Here is a 24094-nt window from a genome sequence, read left to right on the forward strand (position 1 = left end):
ACATTACTCGTTAGTTGCATACTTGCATGATGTTTATATATGTACTATAAAATTCACCAAGTTAGTACAATGTTAATGCTAATTTTTGAAACTTCAAGCATTAATTTGTATCACAACTTACACTTTGTTTTGTGGTAAACAAGATAATATTGGACCTGACCTTCTCTTGAATTTCGCATGCTAATTTTAGTGATATATCAATTACATAACCATACATTTGATCAATTTTGAACCATACATAGTGCTTTTAGCTTGCATGTGGATGTTAATATCTATGACATTGTTTATGGTCACATTGTCCTAAATTAATTGACCCAAGCGGAAGAAGTGGTGGAAATTTTGTGATCCTTTTTCGATTCAAGTAAATTACATGCCACATAAAAGTAGAAAATATAATGACTTAGGAGGATCTTACCTAACTATATTGATTTACTTCTAGCAGCATAAAATTATTTGTGTTCCTCTTTACACTATCTATGTAACTAAATATTATAGTGATGACTTAGCTTTATTCATCCTTCAATGATAACATAAACGGTTATTTTAGAAAATAATGTACCATAAACATTTCAACCAATTAATGATTTTCCTTTCCAATTCTTTTCTATTGTTGTCATGCATTTAACATGTGATTGCTAAAACAAAGGCAAGAAGCTAAATTCAACTCATACCTTCTATTCTCATTGGAGATACATCATACATGGAAGGAGATTCAATTTTAATAGTAGAACTACTTGTTAGCTAAGTTTGGAGCCTCAAATATTGGACCTAGTCCGACCCACTACCCCACCCGTGCTTGTTTTTAAAATGTGAATTTATTCATGGATATTGCATGGGCTAGGTGTGACATAGGCGCATATTGCACTTTTTTTGCTCGACTTTTATCTCTTTCGAATCTATATATTACAGTAATGTGATGTTTTTTTATAGCATAGTTCGCAGTGTGTGTTCCAAATGAATAAATGCCATAATTCTTATACTAAAATCAGTTCCTTTAGGGCTTGTTTGGTATCGTTTTCTGTTTTTAGTTTTCTGTTTTTTTGAAAACCAAAAACTAAAAACAGGAAACAAGAAAAAGATATTTCCACTTTTCAGTTGTCAGTTTTTAAAATTATCATGATTTTAACAAGTTGACTAATTTTTAATTCATTATATGACATATATTATATGATTTTAAAAAACAAAAAACCAAAAAACAGAAAACCACAGTGATGCCAAACGGACCCTAAATTTTTTCATATATTTATCATCTATGAATAATTGAACAATTAGGGAGACTATTTTAGGTATATTGCTCTTTTGGCACATATATAGTTGTATTGTTTCAGACGTTGAAGGATTGATAGATTGGAACAAATAAAATAAATTAGCCGAAATTTCTTGGGTTTTGGATGAGATCAGAAGTCCAGTCCATGAAGTCAATGTGTAGCCAACGTCTAAAAGCCGCGTTTGGCCCACCTTAGGAAGATTGTTAGTGACCCTTAGCTTGGCCCCCTTGGCTTGTAAGTCATTTCATTATTAGAACTTTCTTAAGGGCTAAGAGTCTACATTAGTAGACTTTATAATCATAATTAATTTTTGGGTTTTTCTACATTATAACCCTCTAACTTTTCGTTTTTTACGATGTGCCTCACTTTTTGAGAAATCTACACCGTAACCTCAAAAAACATTTAGCTTCTATACGGTAACCTTGCCGTTAACAAATTCCGTTAGTGGAGCACACTCACCACTTAATAATAATTTTTTATTGATTTGCGTGTTGGAAATAGTTCTGTGAAAAGTTTTGGGGGCTATTTTGGCTCTAAAGGGTCCAAATTGAGCTCAGATTTGACAAAAAAATGACACAAATGTCTTGTTTTGCGTATTAAATACGTAAACACGTAAATCGAGACATTTCTTATTATGCAAAACGAGCCATTTGTGTTATTTATTTGTTAAATCTAAGCTCAATTTGGCGCTTTTAGGAACAAAATAGCCCCCAAAACCATTAACGAAACCATTTCCAACACGCAAATCGATTAAAAAATATTATTAAATGGTGAGTGGGCCCCAGTAACGAAATTAGTTAACGGCAAGATAACGACAAGGTTACCATATAGAAGCTAAATGTATATTATGAGGTTACAGTGTAAATTTCTCAAAAAAGGGGGCACATCGTAGAAAACGGAAACTTAGAGGGTTACAGTATAGATTCACATCATATCATTCTGTGTTCATTTCCGCCACACCATCGGACGATCCTAAGACTCCTAGTCCAATGTCGCGTGCAATAATGAATTATGTTTGTACAATTACAATATTCGAAAAGAGAAGACTCCAAATTGGCTACAAGGCAAGATTAGAAGAATAAAACAAAGATGTAACCCCAAATAATTAAGCACATAACAAGCCAAGTAAACCCAATCCGTGTCCACTACGCTTAAGAAATGATTCGTTTGTAATCCACAACCAAACAAATCAACAACACCTTCATTTCATCATCTATAAATATTCTCTCTCCTCCTTTTTCCCCTGTATTATTCCTCTGTTTTTCCTTCATAGTTTTTCCTAATTTTTTCATCTTATTAATCATAAATAAATAAATTAATCGTGTATTACAAAAATGGGCAGCGATGGAATTGATAATCTATCATTGGACTCAATTAGGAAGACGTTAATTGGGCTTGAAGATACCATTATTTACAGCTTGATTGAAAGGGCTAAATTACCTTTGAATTCTCCTGCTTATGATAATTCTTCTCATTTTCCTGGTTTTCATGGCTCTTTGATGGAATTCCTTGTTAAGGGTACTGAATCTGTTCAAGCCCAGGTCAGTTTTCTCTCTTTATTTTTGGATTGTAGCATGTCACCATCTATGTTATGTTGTTATTTTTTTCCGTCTCGAATTAATAGTCACGTTGATAGTGTAATTTGAACGACTTATATAATACGACAACTAATCCCGAACAAGGTAGAAGCTGTACAGGGTAGGATTGATGGATTTTGTTGGGAATTACTTATGTTTTTTGTCTAAGAAGGTTGGAATTTTTCTTGGGTTTTGCTTAAATTAGGGAGAGGAAAGTGATTTTGGTGGGTCATACTTGATTGAAGATTGCTTGATTCTTCCTATAACACTATAACTTGTCCACAAGCAACGGTCTAATACTTGTACATTATTTTCTTAAGTGGCTTATAAGCTTTAGAAAATGTATCAAATAATTCTGTTTCTTTGTTAATGGGTTATGAACATCATGAAAAGTAGTGGACGTCACATTGTTTGTTATGATGTAGCATTTTTCATTATATAAGAAATTAAGATTGGAAATTGACAAATGGTAATTGTTTTGTTAGACCCGTGGTTGAAACATGTTTGTAACATTATCTAATCGCGGCAAAACTAACACTTTTAGCTTTAGACGGTTTTGAGACAATACTCAAAAGTTGAGATCATTTTGAGATAACACAAGTTATGATTATAAGATTGTTTTTAGAAGATTGGACAAAGTTCGAATTGTTTGCATTTTAGTTTTTGTTGAGTATTTTACGTTTGAAGGCATAATGTCATTGACTCATAATGTCACAATTTAGCATAGACAATGACCACAATTAAAAATATAGACTTGATAGTTTGACCAGATTTCACAATAGATTCTAGATTAGTTGCTGGGTGGTGGTAGTTGGAAAAACAAGCAACTTCCAACAAACAATAAGGAAAATAATTGATAGTTCACATTTATCTTGTTGATGTGCCGGAAAAGTAGTCGCATGCACATACAAGGATTGTCAAAGAGTAATTTTCTAACATCGATCAACTACCCAATTTTGCCTAGAGCTGAAAGAATGTGGCCTTTTGACGAAATATTTTGCTTCCTGTCCTGTGATATTCAACCATTTCTTTCTGTCATCTTAAGGTGATACATTGTTATGTATTTCAGGGTGGCAGATACCGAAGTCCGGAAGAAGTTCCATTCTTTCCTGATCACTTACCACCTCCATTAGTACACCGCCCTTTAAATTGTTCGCAGGTAATTTGCCTTTTGCCTTGGATACTAACATTTCTTGGTCCAAATGAAAACTCATTGGTTTATGATTTGCTGTATCATTTGAATTGTAGGATTTGCCTCCTGCTGCAGCATCTGTCAATGTAAGCAAGAAAATTTGGGACTTTTATGTTAAACAATTTCTACCTCTACTGGCTGCTAAGGGTGATGATGGAAATTATGCTTTAGGTGTGGCTTCTGATCTAGCGTGTTTGCAGGTTAGTAATTTAAGTCTTTTCACCTGAAAACGCGTATCTGAACTTAACTTAATTTTGCTGTGTATTGAACATGAGTAACCTGTAGCCCTCAGTCCCTTACCGAAATTTGATACATTCTTCCTTTTCTGAACCTATTGGCTTATATTTTCTGAAACTCATTTGTTTCAACGTGAAAAGAACATATTAGTCACAATAATCTGACCAAAAACTTGAATTAGAATGTATTTTAGTGTGTTGACATGCCATTGATTGAATACTGTATATCTTTCAGGTGTTATCAAGGAGAATACATTTTGGAAAATATGTAGCTGAAGTAAAGTTCAGAAGCGAGACTGAAGCATACAGTGCTGCCATTCGAGCAAAAGTCAGTAGTTTCACTTTGCTGAATCATAGATAAACAACTCTCTCCTATACTAAGTAGCTGAATCAAATCTTATTCTCTAACCTGTACTTTTAACTTCTTAATTCAGGACAAAGATACTCTTATGAACCTATTGACAGATAGTAAAGTGGAAGCGATGGTGAAGCAAAGAATTGAGAAGAAAGCCAAGGTTTTCGGGCAGGAAGTAACCCTCAATGACACAAGTAATTCCAATGACTACAAGGTTGATCCTTCATTGGTCTCTCGTCTTTATGATGAATGGGTGATTCCTCTAACTAAAGATGTTGAAGTTGAATACCTTCTCCGGCGTCTAGATTGACATTTGAATTTGTATTTAGCATTGTTCAATTGATAATGGTGAGATTGATAACTTGGACTAATGAAGTTAACATTCTCAAAATCAATCTTTCATTTGGCAAATTACTAAATTCATTATTGATGTACTCCATTCAATTACTAATATATATAAGTACTCGTATATTATTATTGTGTCTTTGAAGAAGAATAATGCTAGATATGCTCCTCTTGTTGTTTCAAATCTTCACTCCTTTTGTCAATTTAGCCTAATTATTATCGGTTCAGAAAAATAACTTCACTTCAATAAAATTAATTTCACTTCAGTAAAAATAATTTAATTTTAGCAAAAATGAGGTGGAGTGAACAAGGCCTCAGAGGTGTCAAAACTACACCCTACCGATCCGAAAAAAATCCAATTCAGATTTCAACTTTCGTGGACACAATAATTTAGCATGACTAATTTTTACAAATAGATCTGGCCTCACCAAGCTTGATCCCGACATCCGAATTGACACCTTATTTAAAATTTTTCTTGTCAGGTCTATCCATATTTAATTTAGGGCCTGTTCACATTTACTTAATTTCAGTTCAGTTCAGTTCAGTTCAGCTCCAGTCAGTTTAATTCAGTTCAGCTCTTAATTTCCCTCTCATATAAAATATTCATTTCAGCTCAATTCAGTTCAGTTCAGTTCCAATCAGTTCAGTTCAGTTCAGCTCCAATCAGTTCAGTTCAGTAAATGTGAACAAGCCCTTAATTAATAATGCTTACAACATTTTATAAAAAGTTAAACTATACACAAAACACTAGTTAACCACACACTAATATCAAATTATCAATATTAAGTTTCTTTCCAAAAAAAAAAAAATCAATATATTAAGTTATTCACATATCCAAATTGTTTCTATCAATAAATAAAATAATACTATGCAGTCAACCTCACCATAAAAAACTCATTCATTGATTTTTTACCCTAGATTTTCATCAATCATGGACAAACATTAGTCATACATCAATACAACAATAGATTTAGAGAATTGAAGTATACACTTGAACACAGGATAGCATTTCCCAGTTTCTCCTGATACCCAAAACCCCACACTACGGAGCTTCATTGCGCATCAATGGGGTTTTATGCTTTCTTTTAAAAATTTCCCAACTACCCTTTTCTCTCTCCTCCACGCAGAATTTGCATCTTTCACTCTCCACTGTGAGACTCAGAAATTGATAACAAAGAACCCTTTTTGATTTTCTCTCTCCTCATTTCTGGGTTTAAGCTTTGAAGGTAATTCTATTTTTATCTCACTCTCTTTAGTTCATTGATTCTATAGACTTGGGTTTTGTTGAATTTCAGAAATTTTGGAATATTGACTTCTGGGTATTTGTTTGAATGTTGAAATGTGTGAAATTGGGTGTTTTTTTAAGAATGCATGTAATTTATATGTAATTTTGGAATTTTTGTTGGGTGTTAATGTGAAGAGAAATACATAATGCTTTGTTTTTCTAGGGTTTATTACTCTTATGACTGGGAATCTGGGACTCTGGGTTTTAATTTTTGTTTATATTTATTTATTTTTTTCATTTTTGATTACATGTGGTAGGAATAATGATGTTTTTTTTTTTTTTTTAAAATAAGTTTTTTTAGATGATGAAATTTCTGAATTGTAATTTTTTCAAATGGGAAGATTTTGGTTTAATAAAGTTTTGTTTTTTAGGGTTTATGTTCTCTTATGACTGGGAATCTGGGTTTTTTTTTTGTCTTTGAAATTTCTTTTCATTTTTGATCTTCATATGGTTGGAGAAATGATGGTTTTTTTTAGTTGATTTATAGATGATGAAATTTCTGATTAGTAATTTTTTTCAAATGGGAAGATTTTGGTTTGATAGTGTGTTGAATTTTGTTAAATGGGTATAATTTATTTGGTGTTGCATGTCATTTGTTCATTGAATAAATTCCAGCAAAATCAAAGTACTGCCCTTGTCAATTTGTCATTGGTATGATAGAGTTTTGTTCATATAGAATTATAGTTGTATGATTGGCTGACCAAAAATTAGGATTAGTGTAGTTTGATTTTCTAATTTGCTGTCTTACTGAGCAAAAAAAATTGTTATCTACAATTTATGGACTTTCTAAATGTCCTGGAAAAGCTGGTGCTTAATTATGTGGCCTCTATGATTTCGATAGAGTTTAGATGTACTGTCATATTTTGCAGCTATAAAATAGTTGCGTGTATTTTCTTAATTCATCATTAAAGTTGTATGGCCTTAAAATAATGGCCTGAAAATAAGTATTGTTGCTATCTGTCGACAATGTTTATTTCTTATTTTCTGAGCAATTCCTTCTACTCTATTTGAATATTTGATATTAGCGTTTGAGTGCTTTAGGATTTTGTAAAGAAATAGCATGAATATTGAAGGTTTTTTCTTTGGGTATGAAGTAATTTATTTATCGTTATCAAGTTCTTTCATAAAAAAGGTTTAAAGGATTCATGTTAGTGTAAAAGATGCAGTGTATTATGATAGCGATTCAGATACAGTGGTTATAAATCATAATCGGAGAGATGAAATACCATTCTTGTATTTGATGCTTACTTACCTTTTATCCAATGCTTAGCCACATGTTAGTTTAATACATGAGCTCACTTCAAACAACATGCAAAGTGTAGCAATTAAAATGTTAAAATCTTGTTGTTCCATATCCTAGTTATTTGAATTCTGATGTATGAATATTAATCTTAAAGATGACTGGCTACAGTCTTGCAGTTGTGGTTTTTAACCTTTATTGTTTAAAAGATGCATCATCATGATATGTTTTGATATAATTCCATCATACATGTTGATTCCTAATAGATGGGGCTTGAGGGAAAAGATGGCCTGGGCACCAGTAGTAATGGAAAAGATGTTTTTGATGATATTGATCTGGAGACCTGGGATGATGAGGATATGTATTCGGATGACGATGCTGATGTTATGGACATGAGCTTGCATGACCTTGGTGAGGCTTCATTGATGAACTTCTGCAAGAAAGCATCGTCATCTTTCTTCAAGCAGCACGGTCTCATCAGTCATCAGATTAACTCCTACAACAGTTTTGTCCGTGAAGGTATAAAGAGAGTTTTTGATAACATTGGTGAGATAACTGTGAATCCAGGCTATGATCCCTCAAAGAAGGGTGAGGGTGGATGGAGATATGCTTCGGTAAGATTTGGGAATGTGGAGCTTGAGCGGCCTATGTTTTGGACTGGAGAGAAGTTTCATGCAGATGGTGGGAAAGACTTCATTAAGTTGCTTCCCCGACATGCCCGGCTTCAGAACATGACTTACTCTGCGAGATTGAAAGTTGAGACTCACCTTCAGGTTTGTTAATTGGGACTAAAATAATTTAAAATTTGCCGCAGAATGCTGTTACTTAGTGAGACTCTGTCTGCCTCCCCCCCCCCCCCCCCCACTGTCTGCTTTGTACTGTCCAGTGTCTTCTGTAACAGTAAAACTGCCCTTATTAGATGATGGTAGAATATCCTTGTTGTGTAATGTTTCCTTCAAAAGCCCTCTCTTTATAGTAATATTAGGTATGGTTTCTGTTAAATATACTAGATATATATTGTATTTAGTCAAAGTGTATAATTAGTTTCCTGTATTATAGCCTATAGTTATGCTAGCTGTATGTATACATTGCTAATCAGTTAATTAGAATGATCCAGGGATTATATTCTTTCATGGTATTCACTTTGACTAAATACAGTATATATTCAATATAACTAACAGTTTCTGTTTTTGTAAATATGTGATCACTTGGAGAATACATGAGAGTAACATTTATACATGTTATTTTATGAATTCAGGTATTTTTTTTACTGAAAATTTTTATTTGTTTAGCTGAGCTCTCAAAGCCCATAAAATGAGATTATAAATATTTGTCTTTCCACTTTTATCTGGAGCCTGAATGTTAGTAGCTTCTTATGTATTTCATCTGGTGCCATCTTTTGGATAATAATTTCCATTAGTATGACAAGTCCCATCACAAGCTATTGTCTAGTCGTCTGCAGTCTTCAATCCATTATATCCCCTCTTTGCTTTATGTTCCCATAAGAGCTGTGTTGATAGAATTACAATATTGAATAGTAAGATATACAAAGTATAACTCATTCCCATCTCCCATGCTAGCCTATTCCTGCTTGACATACAAAGTTATGCAACTATTCAAATGTTGATGTGATTGAGATATCCTATGCAACTTTAACGAGTGTAACAATTGAGTTTGCATTTTTTAATATAAGTTTTGCATTGCGGGCTTATGCCATTTTACTATATTGATTATTGTCTTTATTTTATTGTTTTCATTTGTTTGTTCATGGCTGATTTTAATTCTCAGATATATACCCAAGAGAAGGTCAAAAGTGACAAGTTTAAAACTGGTAAGTCAGAGTATATAGACAGAACAATCGTGAAAGATGAAACAACGGATGTCATCGTTGGAAGGATCCCTGTGATGGTGAAGTCTGATATATGCTGGATGAGTCAAGCTGAGAAGGGTGATTGTGAATTTGATCATGGAGGCTATTTTATAGTCAAGGGTGCTGAGAAGGTAGGTCAACATTTTTTCGTATCTTAGCCATGGGTTTTATTCATTGTTGTGTGGAGATGCGTGGCCCTTTTTTTTTTATTTATTATTATTATGATTATAGTAATTATTGTAAATCCAATTTCTCCTATAGTCTGAAAAGTTATCTTGTGCCTTTATTGCAGCTTGTTCTAGTTCATAGGTTGTATCTCTATAATTGTTGCCTATTGTTGTAAGTTTATATTGAATCTTGTTCTGTCTACTGCGGTACTAAGTTAATGCTTTTACTTGCTAAAGATACTAAACTGCAATTTATTTTGGTGGCTGTCTGCACAACTGCACTTGTATTACCATTGGTTGTTTTTCAATTTTTTTTTTTTTAATTTCTTAACTTCTCTACAATCAGTCGAACTCATGTCTTAGTTCGTATAAAAATGATCATGGTCACTCTTTATTTTGCTTTGACTTGGGTTATCTTGGATATGGTAACTGCAGACATTTATTGCTCAAGAACAGATCTGCTTGAAGAGGCTTTGGATTTCTAATGAACCCTTTTGGAAGGTTGCATATCGATCTGAGTTCAAGAGGAGAAGGGTACATGTCAAATTAGTGGAGAATCCAAAAGCTGAAAACATCCAAGGAGGAGAAAAAGTTATCAGTGTGTACTTTTCGATTGTAGAAGTCCCTATTTGGATACTTTTTTTTGCCCTTGGTGTATCATCTGACAAGGAGGTGGTGGAATTAATTGATTGCAGCACGGATGATGGCCGCATCAGTAATATCCTCTTTGCATCCATTCATGATGCTGATGAGAAATGTGATGGATTTCGTCGTGGTGGCAAAGCTTTGGAGCATATTGACCATATGATAAGAGAATCTAAATTCCCTCCCTCTGAGTCCACTGCAGAATTTATTGAAACAAACCTTTTCCCTAGTCTTTCTGGGAACAAGCAAAAGGCCCGCTTTCTTGGATATATGGTTAAGTGTCTTTTGCAAGCTTTTTCAGGCAGGAGAAAGTGTGATAATAGAGATGACTTTAGAAATAAGCGACTTGAGTGTGCTTCTGAGCTTCTAGAGAGGGAGCTTAGGGTCCATATGAGGCATGCTGAGAAGCGAATGGTGAAGGCGATGCAGCGGGACCTTTATGGGGATCGTGATCTGCAGGCTATCGAGCACTACTTGGATGCATCAATCGTCACCAATGGTCTTACCAGATCATTTTCCACTGGTGCATGGGCGCATCCTTTCAAGAAAACAGACAGGGTTTCTGGTGTGGTTGCAAATCTCAGGCGAACTAATCCGTTGCAGAGTACTTGTGATATGAGGAAAACTCGGCAGCAGGTTTCATACACAGGGAAGGTTGGAGATGCCAGATACCCGTAAGTATTTCAAAGTTTTGTCTTATACTCATATCTTTTGTGGTTTAAAATGTTTAAATGTGTGATTTCTCTTCTTTTTTTCATTATTGGGGATAGGAGATCAATTTGTTGTTTAGTTTGACTTATGTTCTGAATCACTCCTTTTCTTAGCTTCACAGCCTTCAGTTTAAGGTTAAGCACACAGATTATTATTATTTCTCCTCATTCCCTTAAATGTAGATAATGATAGATTTAGTTAAAGTTGATGCTTTATGGTCTCTCTTTCTTTGGCAACTTTTTCCCTTTATTTTAAATAGCACCTGAATTTTTTCACTCATTGAGTGGTGTTTAGATGAATTTTATTTAGGGCATGCAGTCATGCACAATCAAAACGAATGACTGTCTTTCAAACCCATGCAATGCATAAGTTAAAACTTAATAACACGGAACAATAACAAGGTCACAACATCTTGATTGGGATGCAAAGGGTTTTCAATTGACATGAAGTATATAAAGTTATTTTATATAACCTTATTAAGGTATGTTTGAACATATTTCTAATTGTAGTTGTATTCTAAGACTGAAATGACTTCAAATTAATGAAAGTAAGAATTCAAATAAATAAAGAACACAGTATTAACAAGAAGTGGGGAATAATGCTAAGGAATTCTCCTTAGTGATCTACAGCCTTGCCAAAAATCCCTAACTAGTGTCATAAGTAGAAAATCAGGCTCAATAAAAGATGCTTAGAAATGCAAACAGTTGCACTCATTGAGAATGAAAGAAGAAACAAAAGTGGATAATGCTTACATAGTAGGTGTTTGAAGATCAAACACATGACCCACTAACCCCCACATCCACATCCTTTAGATGATATGATGGGTCTATCATTTTCTTTTATTGTCCACAACCATCACGGCTTTGTTCTTTTCACCTTATTCTAATTATTTATCCTTGTTAAAATACAACATACTAGACTAGACCAAATCTAAAAAATTAATACCAGACCTGAAAATCGACACTAGACATTTATTAAGATAACAATTCAGGCCAGACCAGAAAAATTCAGGTAACCTAGAAAATTCGAATCAAAACAAATCATATAAGGTGAAGGTAATATAGCCTAAGTTACATTGGGTACTCTAATTAAATTTGCATCTATGATTTCAGACACCCTTCTCACTGGGGGAAAATATGCTTCTTGTCTACACCGGATGGGGAGAACTGTGGTCTTGTGAAGAACATAGCTGCTACTGGACTTGTCAGTTGCAGTGTTAGTAAGAAGGACCTGTCTGATACTTTGGTGAGGTGTGGGATGGAAAAGTTGGTGAGCGACACCTGTACTTCGCTGAGTGGAAAGAACAAGGTTTTTGTGGATGGCGAGTGGGAAGGGGTATGCGCTGATTCCCTCTCCTTTGTTCAGGAGTTGAGAAGAAAGCGTCGGAAGAACCGTATTTCAAGCCAGGTACTACTTCATTTTTCTACATTTGTTCTAGATTGTAAAGCTGAATCTATAACATTTTAGAATTATTATTGGTGTCCGATAGCTTCTAGTTACTATCGTGCGCGTGTGTTCTCTTTTCCAGATCTCTTTTCATTACATTAATTCATGATCCCACATTTATGGTGCTTGGTTTGTAACATCTTTTTTTGTATGCTGCTAAAAATTATGGATCTCCTTGTAGACCCTTAGTCTGTCCCTCAAATTTGTTTATGCTATGATATCCTTTTATGTTTTGGACTCATCGTGTTGTTCTCATCTGAGCCCCTTGTTAGACAATGGGCTTTCACTATCTTATCCACACTTGTGTGTTTGTGTAGTATAAGTTCCTGTGTATACGATGCTTCTGGCTCATGAAAAATAACATATTGTTGCCTTGTTGGCACTTGTAGGTTGAAATCAAACGTGATGTTCAAAATTCTGAAGTGCGAATATTCTGTGATTCTGGAAGAATACTTCGACCTCTTTTAGTAGTTGAAAATTTAAAAAAGACAAAGTTATTGAAAGGGGATGAGTTTTCTTTTGAGACACTTCTAGAAAAAGGAATAATAGAATTGATTGGGACTGAAGAGGAAGAAGATTGTCGCACTGCATGGGGAATTAAGTTCCTTTTTGAAGACAAGGGAAAAGACCCTGTTAAATACACTCATTGTGAGCTTGACATGTCATTTTTGTTGGGAGTCAGTTGTGGTATTATCCCCTTTGCAAATCATGACCATGCTAGGAGGGTTCTTTACCAATCTGAGAAGCATTCTGGACAAGCCATAGGATATTCCAGCACTAACCCCAATATTAGAGTAGATACCTTGTCCCACCAAATGTACTATCCTCAAAGACTTCTCTTCCGTTCGGTGATTTCTGATTGTCTTGGGAAGCCAGGATATCCATTAGGCCGCAACCAAATACTTCCAAAGGCAGAATTTTTTAATGGTCAAAATGGCATTGTGGCCGTAAATGTCCATCTTGGTTATAACCAAGAAGATTCTTTGGTCATGAATCGAGCTTCACTGGAACGAGGCATGTTTAGGACTGAGCACACCAGGAGTTACAAGGCTGAAGTTGACAACCAGGAATCATCAGAAAAGAGGAGGAAGTTTGACGATACTGTTAGTTTTGGGAAGATACAGAGCAAAATAGGACGGGTTGACAACCTTGATGATGATGGATTTCCATACATTGGAGCAAACTTGCAGAGTGGAGATATTATCATTGGCAGATGTGCGGAATCTGGGGCTGATCATAGTGTCAAGTTAAAGCATACAGAAAGAGGCATGGTGCAGAAAGTTGTCCTGTCAGCAAATGATGATGGGAAGAATTTTGCAGTTGTTTCACTTAGACAGGTAATGGTGTGTGTGTGTGTGTGTGATTTTTTTTTTTTTCCTTTGGGAAAGAAATAATGTGCTTTGGATCAATTATGTGGGTTAAATAAAAAATATGTGAACATATGTTGTGATGTGTGTGGGTTAAATAAAAGCATTTTGTGATGTGACAAAATGTATGCTCTGGTTGACATTCCATCATAAATAGTGTGTAAAGCCTATTATGTGATGGGTTCTAATGTATCATTCCTGCTCTGGGTATAATTTCATCGTCAAATCCACTTCTGTTTATAAGTCAATTTCATGTTGTCAATTCATGCAGGTCCGTTCACCTTGTCTTGGTGACAAGTTTTCGTCCATGCATGGTCAAAAGGGTGTTCTTGGATATCTTGAGTCACAGGAGAATTTTCCTTTCACAAAACAGGGGATAGTGCCTGATATAGTAATCAATCCTCATGCATTTCCCTCTAGACAAACTCCTGGCCAACTACTGGAGGCTGCCCTTGGGAAGGGCATTGCATGTGGTGGCTCATTGAAATATGCCACCCCATTCTCTACTCTTTCTGTCGAATCCATAACAGAGCAGCTTCACAGGTCAGTTTTTCATGCGGAGAATATACTTTCATATTCGATTCTCTCCAGTTATTCTGTCTGCATTACTGTATTTTTGCTAGAAAATCAACTCCCCTCCCTCAACAGTTGACTTAAATTATGTGAAGATGATAAATTAGTTAGTGTTATTGTGGTGTTATATATATATATATATATGAATACATGAAGAATAGAAATGCTTTAATAAATTCTTATGCTTTATCAACCCCCCAACCCCCCACCCCCCAAGGCCCAAAGGCCTCGGGAGCTTTAAGACCCTAATGGTTTAAACATTGTCAACTTGCATCTATTATGGGAAAGATCATGCAATTTCAGTGTGTAACGATTTCCATCACAATGATTGCAGGGCTGGATTCTCAAGATGGGGGAATGAAAGGGTCTATAATGGAAGAACAGGAGAGATGATCCGTACCCTCATATTCATGGGGCCCACTTTCTATCAGCGTCTGATCCATATGTCTGAAGACAAAGTCAAGTTTCGAAATACAGGTCCCGTCCATCCACTGACCCGGCAGCCAGTGGCAGACAGGAAACGATTCGGGGGTATCAAGTTTGGGGAGATGGAACGGGATTGTCTGATCGCCCATGGTGCTTCAGCCAACTTGCATGAGCGACTCTTTACTCTAAGTGACTCATCCCAGATGCATGTTTGCAGGAAGTGCAAGAACATTGCAAATGTGATCCAAAGGACAGTCCCAGGTGGCAAAAAGATCCGAGGGCCTTACTGCAGGTTCTGCGAATCTGTTGATGAAATCGTGAAGATAAGTGTGCCATATGGGGCCAAGCTGTTGTGTCAAGAGCTGTTTAGCATGGGTATTTCGCTTCGTTTTGAGACCCAGCTCTGTTGATAATAACCAATCTTTCATTCAGTAAATCAGTAGCTATCTTGACTAACAGTTCTGTTAATATTTATGTAAGATATGGTATTATGCTTTTGTTCCTGTTTGATCCGTCAGAAAAAGGTGGATAGAGTAGCCTAATTTCCAGCAGAAGAATGTTAGAAGCCATTGTTTTAATCTGACATCTAGTTTGATGTAATTCCGATTCCCGATCTGTTATTAACTTAATTAATGCCACTCATGTCCTTGTTCAATGGTTTATTACTTTTAATATTAGTTCATTTATCTGTTATTAACTTGATTATGCCATTCATGCCCTCGTTCCTTCTGTAAATAAGTTTGTTCTCTAGTTTGCCTCCAATAAATCTTAGCCTAGTAGCGAAACTAAGCTTGCTCTGCCATGTTCTCTTGACTCATATAGAGTATACTAGTAGTAATTTAATAGTACAAACTACTCTCAAATGTACAAGTAATTTGAATTTCTGTAGAATGTTTAGTCAAAATACATTCGGTTAATTAAGTAGCAAGCTGAAACGACTAGGGCTGAAACATGTTCATTGTTGGGATATGTGATACTACCTCTGTTTCTTTTTAGTTTACAAGTATGATCCAATTTTGTTGTATTCATGTAAATGTATTAGGCCGTTAGGCTATACAGATTTACGGGTCATAAACTCATTATCAAGTTATTATCGGCAATTTATTGTGTCGTTTTATCGATTTGGTCACACATAACCCTGATCCCTGACTGTTGATTACTCCGGAAACCTTTACACAGTTTCACCTTTCACCCACAAAAATCAACCCAGAAAAATGGCTGAAACTCTCATGTATTACTTACAAGAGAAGAAGATTACAATCAAAGACTAACAATGTCACTGAGAATTCCAACAACAATGGTGAAGAAGACAGATTAAGCTCACTCCCAGATACCCTTTTGATCGAAATTCTGTCACTTCTCCCACTCAATTCCGCCGCCGCAACCTCCGTCTTATCCCAGCGGTGGCGCCACCTCTGGACTCAACTGACCCACCTTCAAAAATCAGAATTCTGCATCACAACACGAGTGCTTTTAGTGAGCATCTAACAACTCAATGAATGGAAGACAAGTCTCATTTCTTTTGATCATTGCTAGCAAACATGTTTGGAATCATGAAAAGAAGCAATTGTTTTAATTTCAGTTCTTTATTATATTTACTTATGCCATTCATGGCTTTGTTCTCTCTTCTCTGACACTGATCAGGTGCTGCTAATGCAGGGTTTATCTCTGTTAATCTTTGTTTATTTACATATAATTCCAACTTTCTATAAACCTTGTTCTGCCCTATTCTCTTCACTTGCAGAGTATAATCAGTACTCCATAGTAATTTTTAATGCTTGACCCTAAAAATATGTCCTTGTGCTTATGCAAGTTGTAAGTGGTAATGTAGTATAATCGGTTGAATGGTTGTACACTTGAGACTTGTACCCTGTATATTGTATGTGAATAAATCATTTGTTGGAAATTTTAATATGATTAGATATTTAAATATGTGTTAAGGGTAATTTGTGATGATTGTGAAAACCATAACTCTTCTAAAAGCTTGTTTATGCAAGTATTATCTTCCCAAAAAAAGAAAAAAAAAAAAAAAAAAAAAAACCTCCTGTGGAATAGTCCAATAAAATGACCAAAATCAAGACTATAGTGATTCTTGTAAATCTAACATGTACATTTTTCACACACAACCTCTTCCTGATACGGTTTACAACTATACCTTTAAAAATTCACCCCAATTGATTTTGATGATATTAAGGAGGCAAGGACCCCAATTCCTCTTCGTTGTCGTGCAAAGTTATCATCATTCTTGTTTCCAACTTACCAATTTAGGAATTCGATTTCTAAGCTATTTCCTACAATAGTTAAAACAAAAATGAAATTTGAACAAATCCTCTCAATATTGTTGAAATATATATTATATTGCCCTTATGCATAGCTTTAAAATCAAATTTCCAAAATGTCGTCTACATCAAACAGATTTTTAATTTAGCTTAAAATCACTAATGTCATCAATGGCTTTATATTTAAACCGCTAATGTCATCAACGACTTAATATTAAAACCGCTAATATTATCAACGACTTTATATTAAAACCGCAAACAATATAATAGGTATTCTGTATTTTTTTCTCATTATTAGAAAATGAAAAAAAAGGAGGAATTAAAAAAAGGAAAAATTTACATTTACTACCAGCAAAAACACCACGTATCAGATTTACTACCTATCTAAAAAATTATTTTATATTACTACCACCCAAAATCACATAATTAAAATTTTACTACCACTTAACGGAATCCGTTAAAGTTCCGTTAAGTTTATTAAAAAAAAAAATAATTAAGATTTTTCAAAAAAAAAAAAAATGTAACCCAGCCACCCCCTCCCCTCAACTGCCACCCCTTCCCTCCCCCTGCCGGCGGCCGGTGCCCTCCCCCCGCCGGCGCCGGAGCGACCCCACCCCTCCCTCCAGCCGGCGCGACCCACCCCCTCCCTTTCCCCCATCCCTACGCAGCCAACCCCCTCCCTTTTCCCGTTCTTGCTGCCCCTACCCCCACCCCGAACCGGGCGGAAAACATCCCCTTTCCCTTCCCCTCTCACCGGAAATTGCCCCTCTCCCTATTCCCCCACTGAAATTGACCCCCTCCCTTTCCCCTACCCTTTTGGCCATCCGTAACCCTAAACTACCTCCCCAAAACCACCCAAAACGAATTCAATCTTCGCCGGAGCTGCCACTAGTGGGTTCCTTCAAATGCGTCGGATGTTGTTGCAGTTGGGGGGTTGTGGGTACGCTTAAACGGGTGTGGTTGCGGGTGCGGGTCGTGGATCTGAGCAGCAGAGCAGGGGAGTCAAAGTGGGGGCAGCAAGAACGGGGAAAGGGAGGGGTTGGCTGTGTAGGGTGGGGGAAAGGGAGGGGGTGGGGTCTTGCCGGCGCCGACAGGGGGGAGGGGGTGGCAGTGAAGTGGAGTGGTGGCTGCAAAGTGGTTGAACAGCCGTTGTTGTGGGCCCCAGGCCACAAACAGAATTAGTAACGGGGTTAGTCACTGGTAGTTATTTCTACAGTTAGGGATTTTGGGTGGTAGTAATATAAAATATTTTTTTAGATAGGTAGTAAATCTGATACATGGTGTTTTTGCTGGTAGTAAATGTGAATTTTTCCTTAAAAAAACCTAGGCCCAATTTGAGCGAAGCGGTGAATTTACATTATACTCCCAATTGCAGTGAGTAAATGACCCTGAAGGCCTCAGCTAAGAAGTGTATAGTTTACCATATCAAAAAAGATTAAAACTTTGTAAACACAATAGAAGATAATGGCGATTTCTTGTTATTCACCCTGTTCTTCAGTTAACACTATGCTTTCTCTATCCTCACCGTCACAATGTTTGCCTTCAAATCTCTTCTATAAACCCTGGAAAAGTTTAATGGTCAATTCCCGAAATTCCCATCTCAAATTTGTGGTAAATTGTAATTCTTCTGATGTGGGTTCCTCATCTTCTTCCGATTATTCAAATTTCAGGTATATTATCTCCTAAATTTGGTTTTTGCTCTTGTTTTTGTTGTTTCTTTGAGATATTGTTGCTAATTTATTAACTGAAATGATAATTTTTGTTAAACTTAAATTATTGAGTTTCTGTACTGGGGTTTTAACGGGGTTTATGAATTCTTCAAAAAAAAAAAAAAAAAAAAAAAAAACGGGGTTTATGAATTTGGAATTATTTATTAGTTTAGCCACTATATTATAAGGTCTTAAATTATGACAATTTTTCTTTCTATTTTGAGTTTATTTGAGGGGAGTTTAAGATTGTTGGTCAGTTTTTAAGATATTTTGACTAATAATTTACTTGTGCAATGTGAGGAAGTTTTGAGCTTGGCAAGTTGCTTATGTGTTGTGAAATTGTGAACTATGTTAGACTTGCGACTTGGATTGAAGTGTCAAATGCTGGTATGTGTCCGGGTATTAGGCACAGCTTTAACATTGAACGGTTTTCATCTAGAGAAGGTTTTGCGTAGAACGGACTCACGTGAGTCCGGTTTATATATAATGCACACATTCATCCTCCACCCACTGCCATTGCCTAGTTCCCTGTCGGCGGCCAGCGACCCTCCCCCTCTAATTCCGGCGCCTACAATTTGTTTTGTTTCTTCAATTAGCATCGAATTTGTAGCAATGATGTTGAAATTGAATTGGGATTTGGTCCTGCCAACTTCAAGCTCAATTGTCCTAGATATCGTTGTTAACGTTTGTTGTTCTTAAGTTGAGTTTTACAACATACACCCCTTCACTCCTTCCATCTCTTTCGTGTTCAAAGCAGAATAGTAAAAAAGAACAATAAAAATAAATTGTGTTCATGCGTAATTACTTGTGCTGATTGCTTCTACTACCGATTCCACCGTTTTGACTCAGTCCAATTCTGGTCGAAGTCAGCAAAATGCTTTCAATTTGGAGAAATCTTTCCAGAAACTTCAACAACAGTATATATGTCATCTATACCTGATCAATATAATTTATTATCAAACAAAAGAAATCTAATACCTGACCAATATATTCTATTATCAATCAAAAGAAATCTAATACCTGATCAATGTAATATGTTATCAAACAAAAGAAATCTAATATCTGACCATAATTAATTATCTAATTTCTGACTCTTACAATCTAATATAGGATATTTATAATATAATATCTGACCATTATTATCTAATTTCTGACAATTAAAATTTGTATTTCTTTTCTGTTTGTATGATTGGACTCACGTGAGTCCGTTCTACACAATACTTTTTCTTTGGTCTAAAATGAAGTGTTGAATTGTCATATCCATGTCCGAGTGTCAAGTATCTGACATGAGCACTTGAGGTGAAATGAAGAGTTGGAATAAAATAGGTTGTTACAATGGCAATATGCTGTCCTTAATGCTTTAAAAGATGAAGAATGTAGATACTGCACAGTCGTCCAATTCAGAATATTAGTATAGTATTATTGGCCCAGGCGGCCTCGCTGGATTGTAAGGGTGAATTTCTTTGGAGAAATTAACTATTAGGTGTATCCTGTAGGTATTCTAATTTTAGGTAGTTGTACACTTCTAGACTTCTAGTGGCTTACTCTCCTTAAACATGCTGAGCCGTATACCGATATAGAGTTTTTGGAACCGATCACCTGATTTCTTTTGTTAAATTTTCCAACTTAGTTTGTGTGAATGTAGTTTCCTTAATGTTTTGTTCATATTGACAACAGCCAATTGATGTCTCGGCTATTTACTATCTGGCATTATTAAGTAAGTTTGAACTTTGAAGGGTATCCAATTGATTGGCTGGGATACAAGTCATACAACCAAACAGTTTGAACATGTATGGTGTGACAGAAGAAAAAAAAAAAAAAAAAATTGCAGCCTATTTGCTGTTATATACCACCTCTGATTTTTTTTTATTTATTTATTTTTTTTTTTTTCCTGAGGCTACATTCATGCATGCTTTACTGTAATAACTCTCTGAGATTAGCTTTTGGAACTAAATAGCTTTTCAGGTGACTGGTGTGTGGTTTATGCTATAGCTTGTATTATGAAGGGTAGGCCTTTGGAAATAATGTGGTGGGTCATTATTCCCCTAAAGGTTGATCCTTTAAAAATAAAAGTATAACTTATATTCATAGAACCCTAGCCATGAAAAGTGATACTAGTCTGATTGAACAAGTATTAGTGATGTGACCCTATTCAGGGATATTCATGGTCTGTTCTTCTGTTCATGAATCTCTTTAGAGAACCGTGCTTCGTACTCCCCCAATAGCCTTATTTTAAATGTGGGTTTATGTGCTATGGTAGTTCCAAGATGTTAGTGGTTAATCAATTAGTAATTGTTAATTAAATCACGATGCTTTGTTGATTACATTAAGGATAGTCTCCTTTTTTGGATATGAAGTATTTAAAACCTCTTTACCATATGGATTTTGACAGGCAAGTTCATATGCCATCTTTTGGATTGTCATCAAATGAAAATGCATGCAAACAATCATATAAATGGCAAAGAGTTCTGCTTAAAGTTAGTGGAGAAGCTCTTGCAGGAGATAATGCTCAGAACATAGATCCCAAGGTAGTAAACTGCCAAAAATCTTGGTCTCACATTCTTCTCTCCATTTTTTTTTTTTTTTTTTTTGAAATATTTATATATCAGGTGACTGTTGTTCGAATATAGGTAACAATGGCCATAGCGAGGGAGGTTGCTTCAGTGACAAGACTTGGCATTGAGGTAATTGCTTTGACTATCCAAACATATAATTCTTCCATTCATTAGTATAATAATATAATTTATTCAGATGGCAGTTAGGTATTGAAGGAGATAGAACTTTTGTTCATGCAACCAATTACATCCTTTTGGGAATAAAGCTTTGGTTTTAATGTTGTAGTCTGATGTTGAAGCCTTGGAAGTCTCTGGATTTTTTTCAAAAATTACAACAAAATTATCTGAATGTGAAATTAGTATATATTAAACATTTCTATATCATATGACATACAGGAATACAAAGTATGGTAGAAACAGATCAAGCTGATTACCCTGTTTATGTTCATCTCTGGATTAGGTTATTCACTGTTGCTGCTAGGAAAGGAGAAAATGTATATTTTGGAAGGAAGGAAGGAAATTAGTGATGAAAGCTTCACTTAGAGGCGTTAGTGCTCATAGAGAAGCTATTGCATTCATTTATCTGTTATCGCAGAATTAATCAGATAGCGGAAACTATAAATAATCTCCTTAGTTGTGATCTGTGAGGTTCTAGTCACATAGGCTAATATTTGTGTTCAATGACCAACTGCTTCTAAGCCTTCAACTATTATCTTCTGATATATGTTGTGCCTTACTCAGGTTGCAATTGTTGTTGGTGGTGGAAACATTTTTCGAGGATCTACTTGGGCAGGTTGTAGTGGCCTTGACCGTTCATCCGCTGATTATATTGGGTATGCCTTTTTCTTCCTATGTCATAATTGTATTCTCTTGAAACTGCCCAAGTCTTTATGTGGTAAGACTAGGGATGAAAAGAAATATACAAGTACATTTTATCTTCTGGAATGTTGTGCAAATTGGAAAATTTCACTTCTGGTACAGTATATTTTTCTGCCTGTCTTACAAAATATATTCAGTTGTGCGACCATGATGTCTTCTTGATATAATTATGTATTCCCTTAACCCCCCCACCCCTCTCATATATTGTATATCTCTGATGTCATTTATCTAATGAGAACGAATTCAATAGAGCAGGAAAATATACAACGTATAATTTACTCCGTATGAATAAGTTGGTTTTTCCCCTGTTATGCCATGCTGTTGGCGTTTCAGTTGACAGCTTTCTTTGGACTGTCTTTCCAGAATGATGGCCACTGTGATGAATGCTATATTTTTACAAGCAACAATGGAGAGTATTGGTATTCCAACTCGTGTCCAGACTGCATTTCGCATGTCTGAGGTTGCCGAGCCCTACATACGTAGAAGAGCAGTCAGACATTTGGAGAAAGGGAGGGTTGTAATATTTGCAGCGGGAACTGGAAATCCATTTTTCACCACTGATACTGCTGCTGCTCTTCGATGTGCTGAAAGTAAGTCATTCTTAATATGAGTTTGCTTGTGCTTAATACTTCTTCATCAGTGAACAAATTGTCTTGGTTACCAAAAGCTTAAGCATCCTATATATTGTTGAGATTTTAGAACTCTTATATTAATACAGTATTAGTGTCCTGAGGTCTAGCATCTAGCCCATAGTTTGCTGTTTCACATCGTTTATTCCTATAGTCGATGTGACTTTTATTTCTGTTGTGATTTGCACTTTATTTAATTAAGACCTGCTGCAATCATGCTTTGTAAATTGACCCATGCTTTGTAAATTGACCCATGGTTGCATCCTTTGGATGAACCAGGGCTGTGTAGAGCTTGACTTATATGGCCATACTGATTGCATCCTAGATGGAAAAGCTAATCCGTGCTGTAGCCCCAAGATAATTGTGATTTTGGTACATAGTATACACAAGTATATATGAATATATCTATTAAAATTGGACCTTCATGCTAATGCTCCTTCAGCTACTAGGGTGTATTTATTACTTCCATTTTCTTTGGAATGTTATCCATTGAAGCTTAAATCTTTATTGTCCCTGTGATCCAACTCTATAATATTCAGAATCTAATCGATAATGTTGTTGCTTGAGAACCGAGTTGTCTCCTCACTTTATTGATTCTGCTCGTATTTGTTACAGTTAATGCCGAAGTAGTGCTGAAAGCCACAAATGTGGATGGAGTGTATGATAAAGATCCTCGGCAAAACCCAGATGCCCGGCTTCTTGATACCTTAAGCTATCAAGATGTAATATCAAAGGAACTCTCTGTTATGGACTTGACCGCTATTACATTGTGCCAAGAGAATAATATTCCAGGTATCATCTGATTATAAACTTCAAAAAATTATGGAGTATGAAAACCCAAGTTTCATATATCTTACAGACTTCTATTATGTGATGCAGTTGTTGTATTCAATCTAAACAAAGAAGGTAACATTTCAAAAGCAATCCAAGGAGAGATAGTAGGAACCATCATCGGAGGGCAGCGGCAGGCAGCTACAGCAGAGATACAATAAGTTCCCAGGTTAATAATCCCTGTAGTCTAGATTTCTAGTTACAGTAGCTTTAGCTGGCAAAATATAGGACTATTGCTATTGATATTGGGGACTGTAAATATGAACAATCTTGAAGATAGTTCTCACTGGAAATTATATAAAAATTTATAAAATTTTGCAGATTTTGGATCTTGTAATCCAGTAAACAATGTTTAACATATTCTTTTCTTAATTATATTGTGTCTGATGAGATTAGACTTCATTCTGCTGCATATTCAACCCTTAGTTATAGTCATAGGTGTGGTTTCAGTGCATCATGGGTTGAAGTTGGGTTAGCCTGAGGCTACCTGGCTTGGACAGATCTCGGAC

At 35.6% G+C, this 24094-nt stretch overlaps 3 protein-coding genes across 3 annotated transcripts in view; all 3 read left to right on the forward strand.

Moving 5' to 3' along the window:
• The window catches only part of LOC145594685 (chorismate mutase 2-like), a 5940-nt gene extending 830 nt beyond the window's left edge, over window positions 1-5110 (forward strand). The window contains exons 2-6 of the mRNA XM_081651020.1: window positions 2611-2809; window positions 3915-4004; window positions 4094-4237; window positions 4509-4601; window positions 4708-5110. Of these exons, the coding sequence (XP_081507146.1) occupies window positions 2611-2809; window positions 3915-4004; window positions 4094-4237; window positions 4509-4601; window positions 4708-4938 (757 nt within the window). The 3' untranslated portion in view covers window positions 4939-5110. The remainder of the gene's footprint in view (window positions 1-2610; window positions 2810-3914; window positions 4005-4093; window positions 4238-4508; window positions 4602-4707) is intronic.
• Window positions 5111-5987: 877 nt separating this feature from the next.
• LOC145595572 (DNA-directed RNA polymerases IV and V subunit 2-like) lies at window positions 5988-15396 on the forward strand. Its single transcript, XM_081651985.1, has 8 exons — window positions 5988-6199; window positions 7765-8271; window positions 9287-9499; window positions 9971-10854; window positions 12004-12298; window positions 12727-13674; window positions 13976-14247; window positions 14612-15396. The coding sequence occupies exons 2-8, from the start codon at window positions 7765-7767 to the stop codon at window positions 15111-15113; spliced, it is 3621 nt and encodes a 1206-aa protein (XP_081508111.1). The 5' UTR covers window positions 5988-6199; the 3' UTR covers window positions 15114-15396.
• A 2969-nt stretch (window positions 15397-18365) lies between these two features.
• On the forward strand, window positions 18366-23919 carry LOC145594867 (uridylate kinase PUMPKIN, chloroplastic-like). Its single transcript, XM_081651212.1, has 7 exons — window positions 18366-18652; window positions 21084-21219; window positions 21322-21375; window positions 21988-22079; window positions 22489-22715; window positions 23370-23546; window positions 23634-23919. The coding sequence occupies exons 1-7, from the start codon at window positions 18447-18449 to the stop codon at window positions 23744-23746; spliced, it is 1005 nt and encodes a 334-aa protein (XP_081507338.1). The 5' UTR covers window positions 18366-18446; the 3' UTR covers window positions 23747-23919.
• Window positions 23920-24094: the final 175 nt, after the last annotated feature.

Source organism: Chenopodium album, chromosome 19, assembly GCF_948465745.1.
Source record: "Chenopodium album chromosome 19, dcCheAlbu1.1, whole genome shotgun sequence".
NCBI lineage: Eukaryota > Viridiplantae > Streptophyta > Magnoliopsida > Caryophyllales > Amaranthaceae > Chenopodium > Chenopodium album.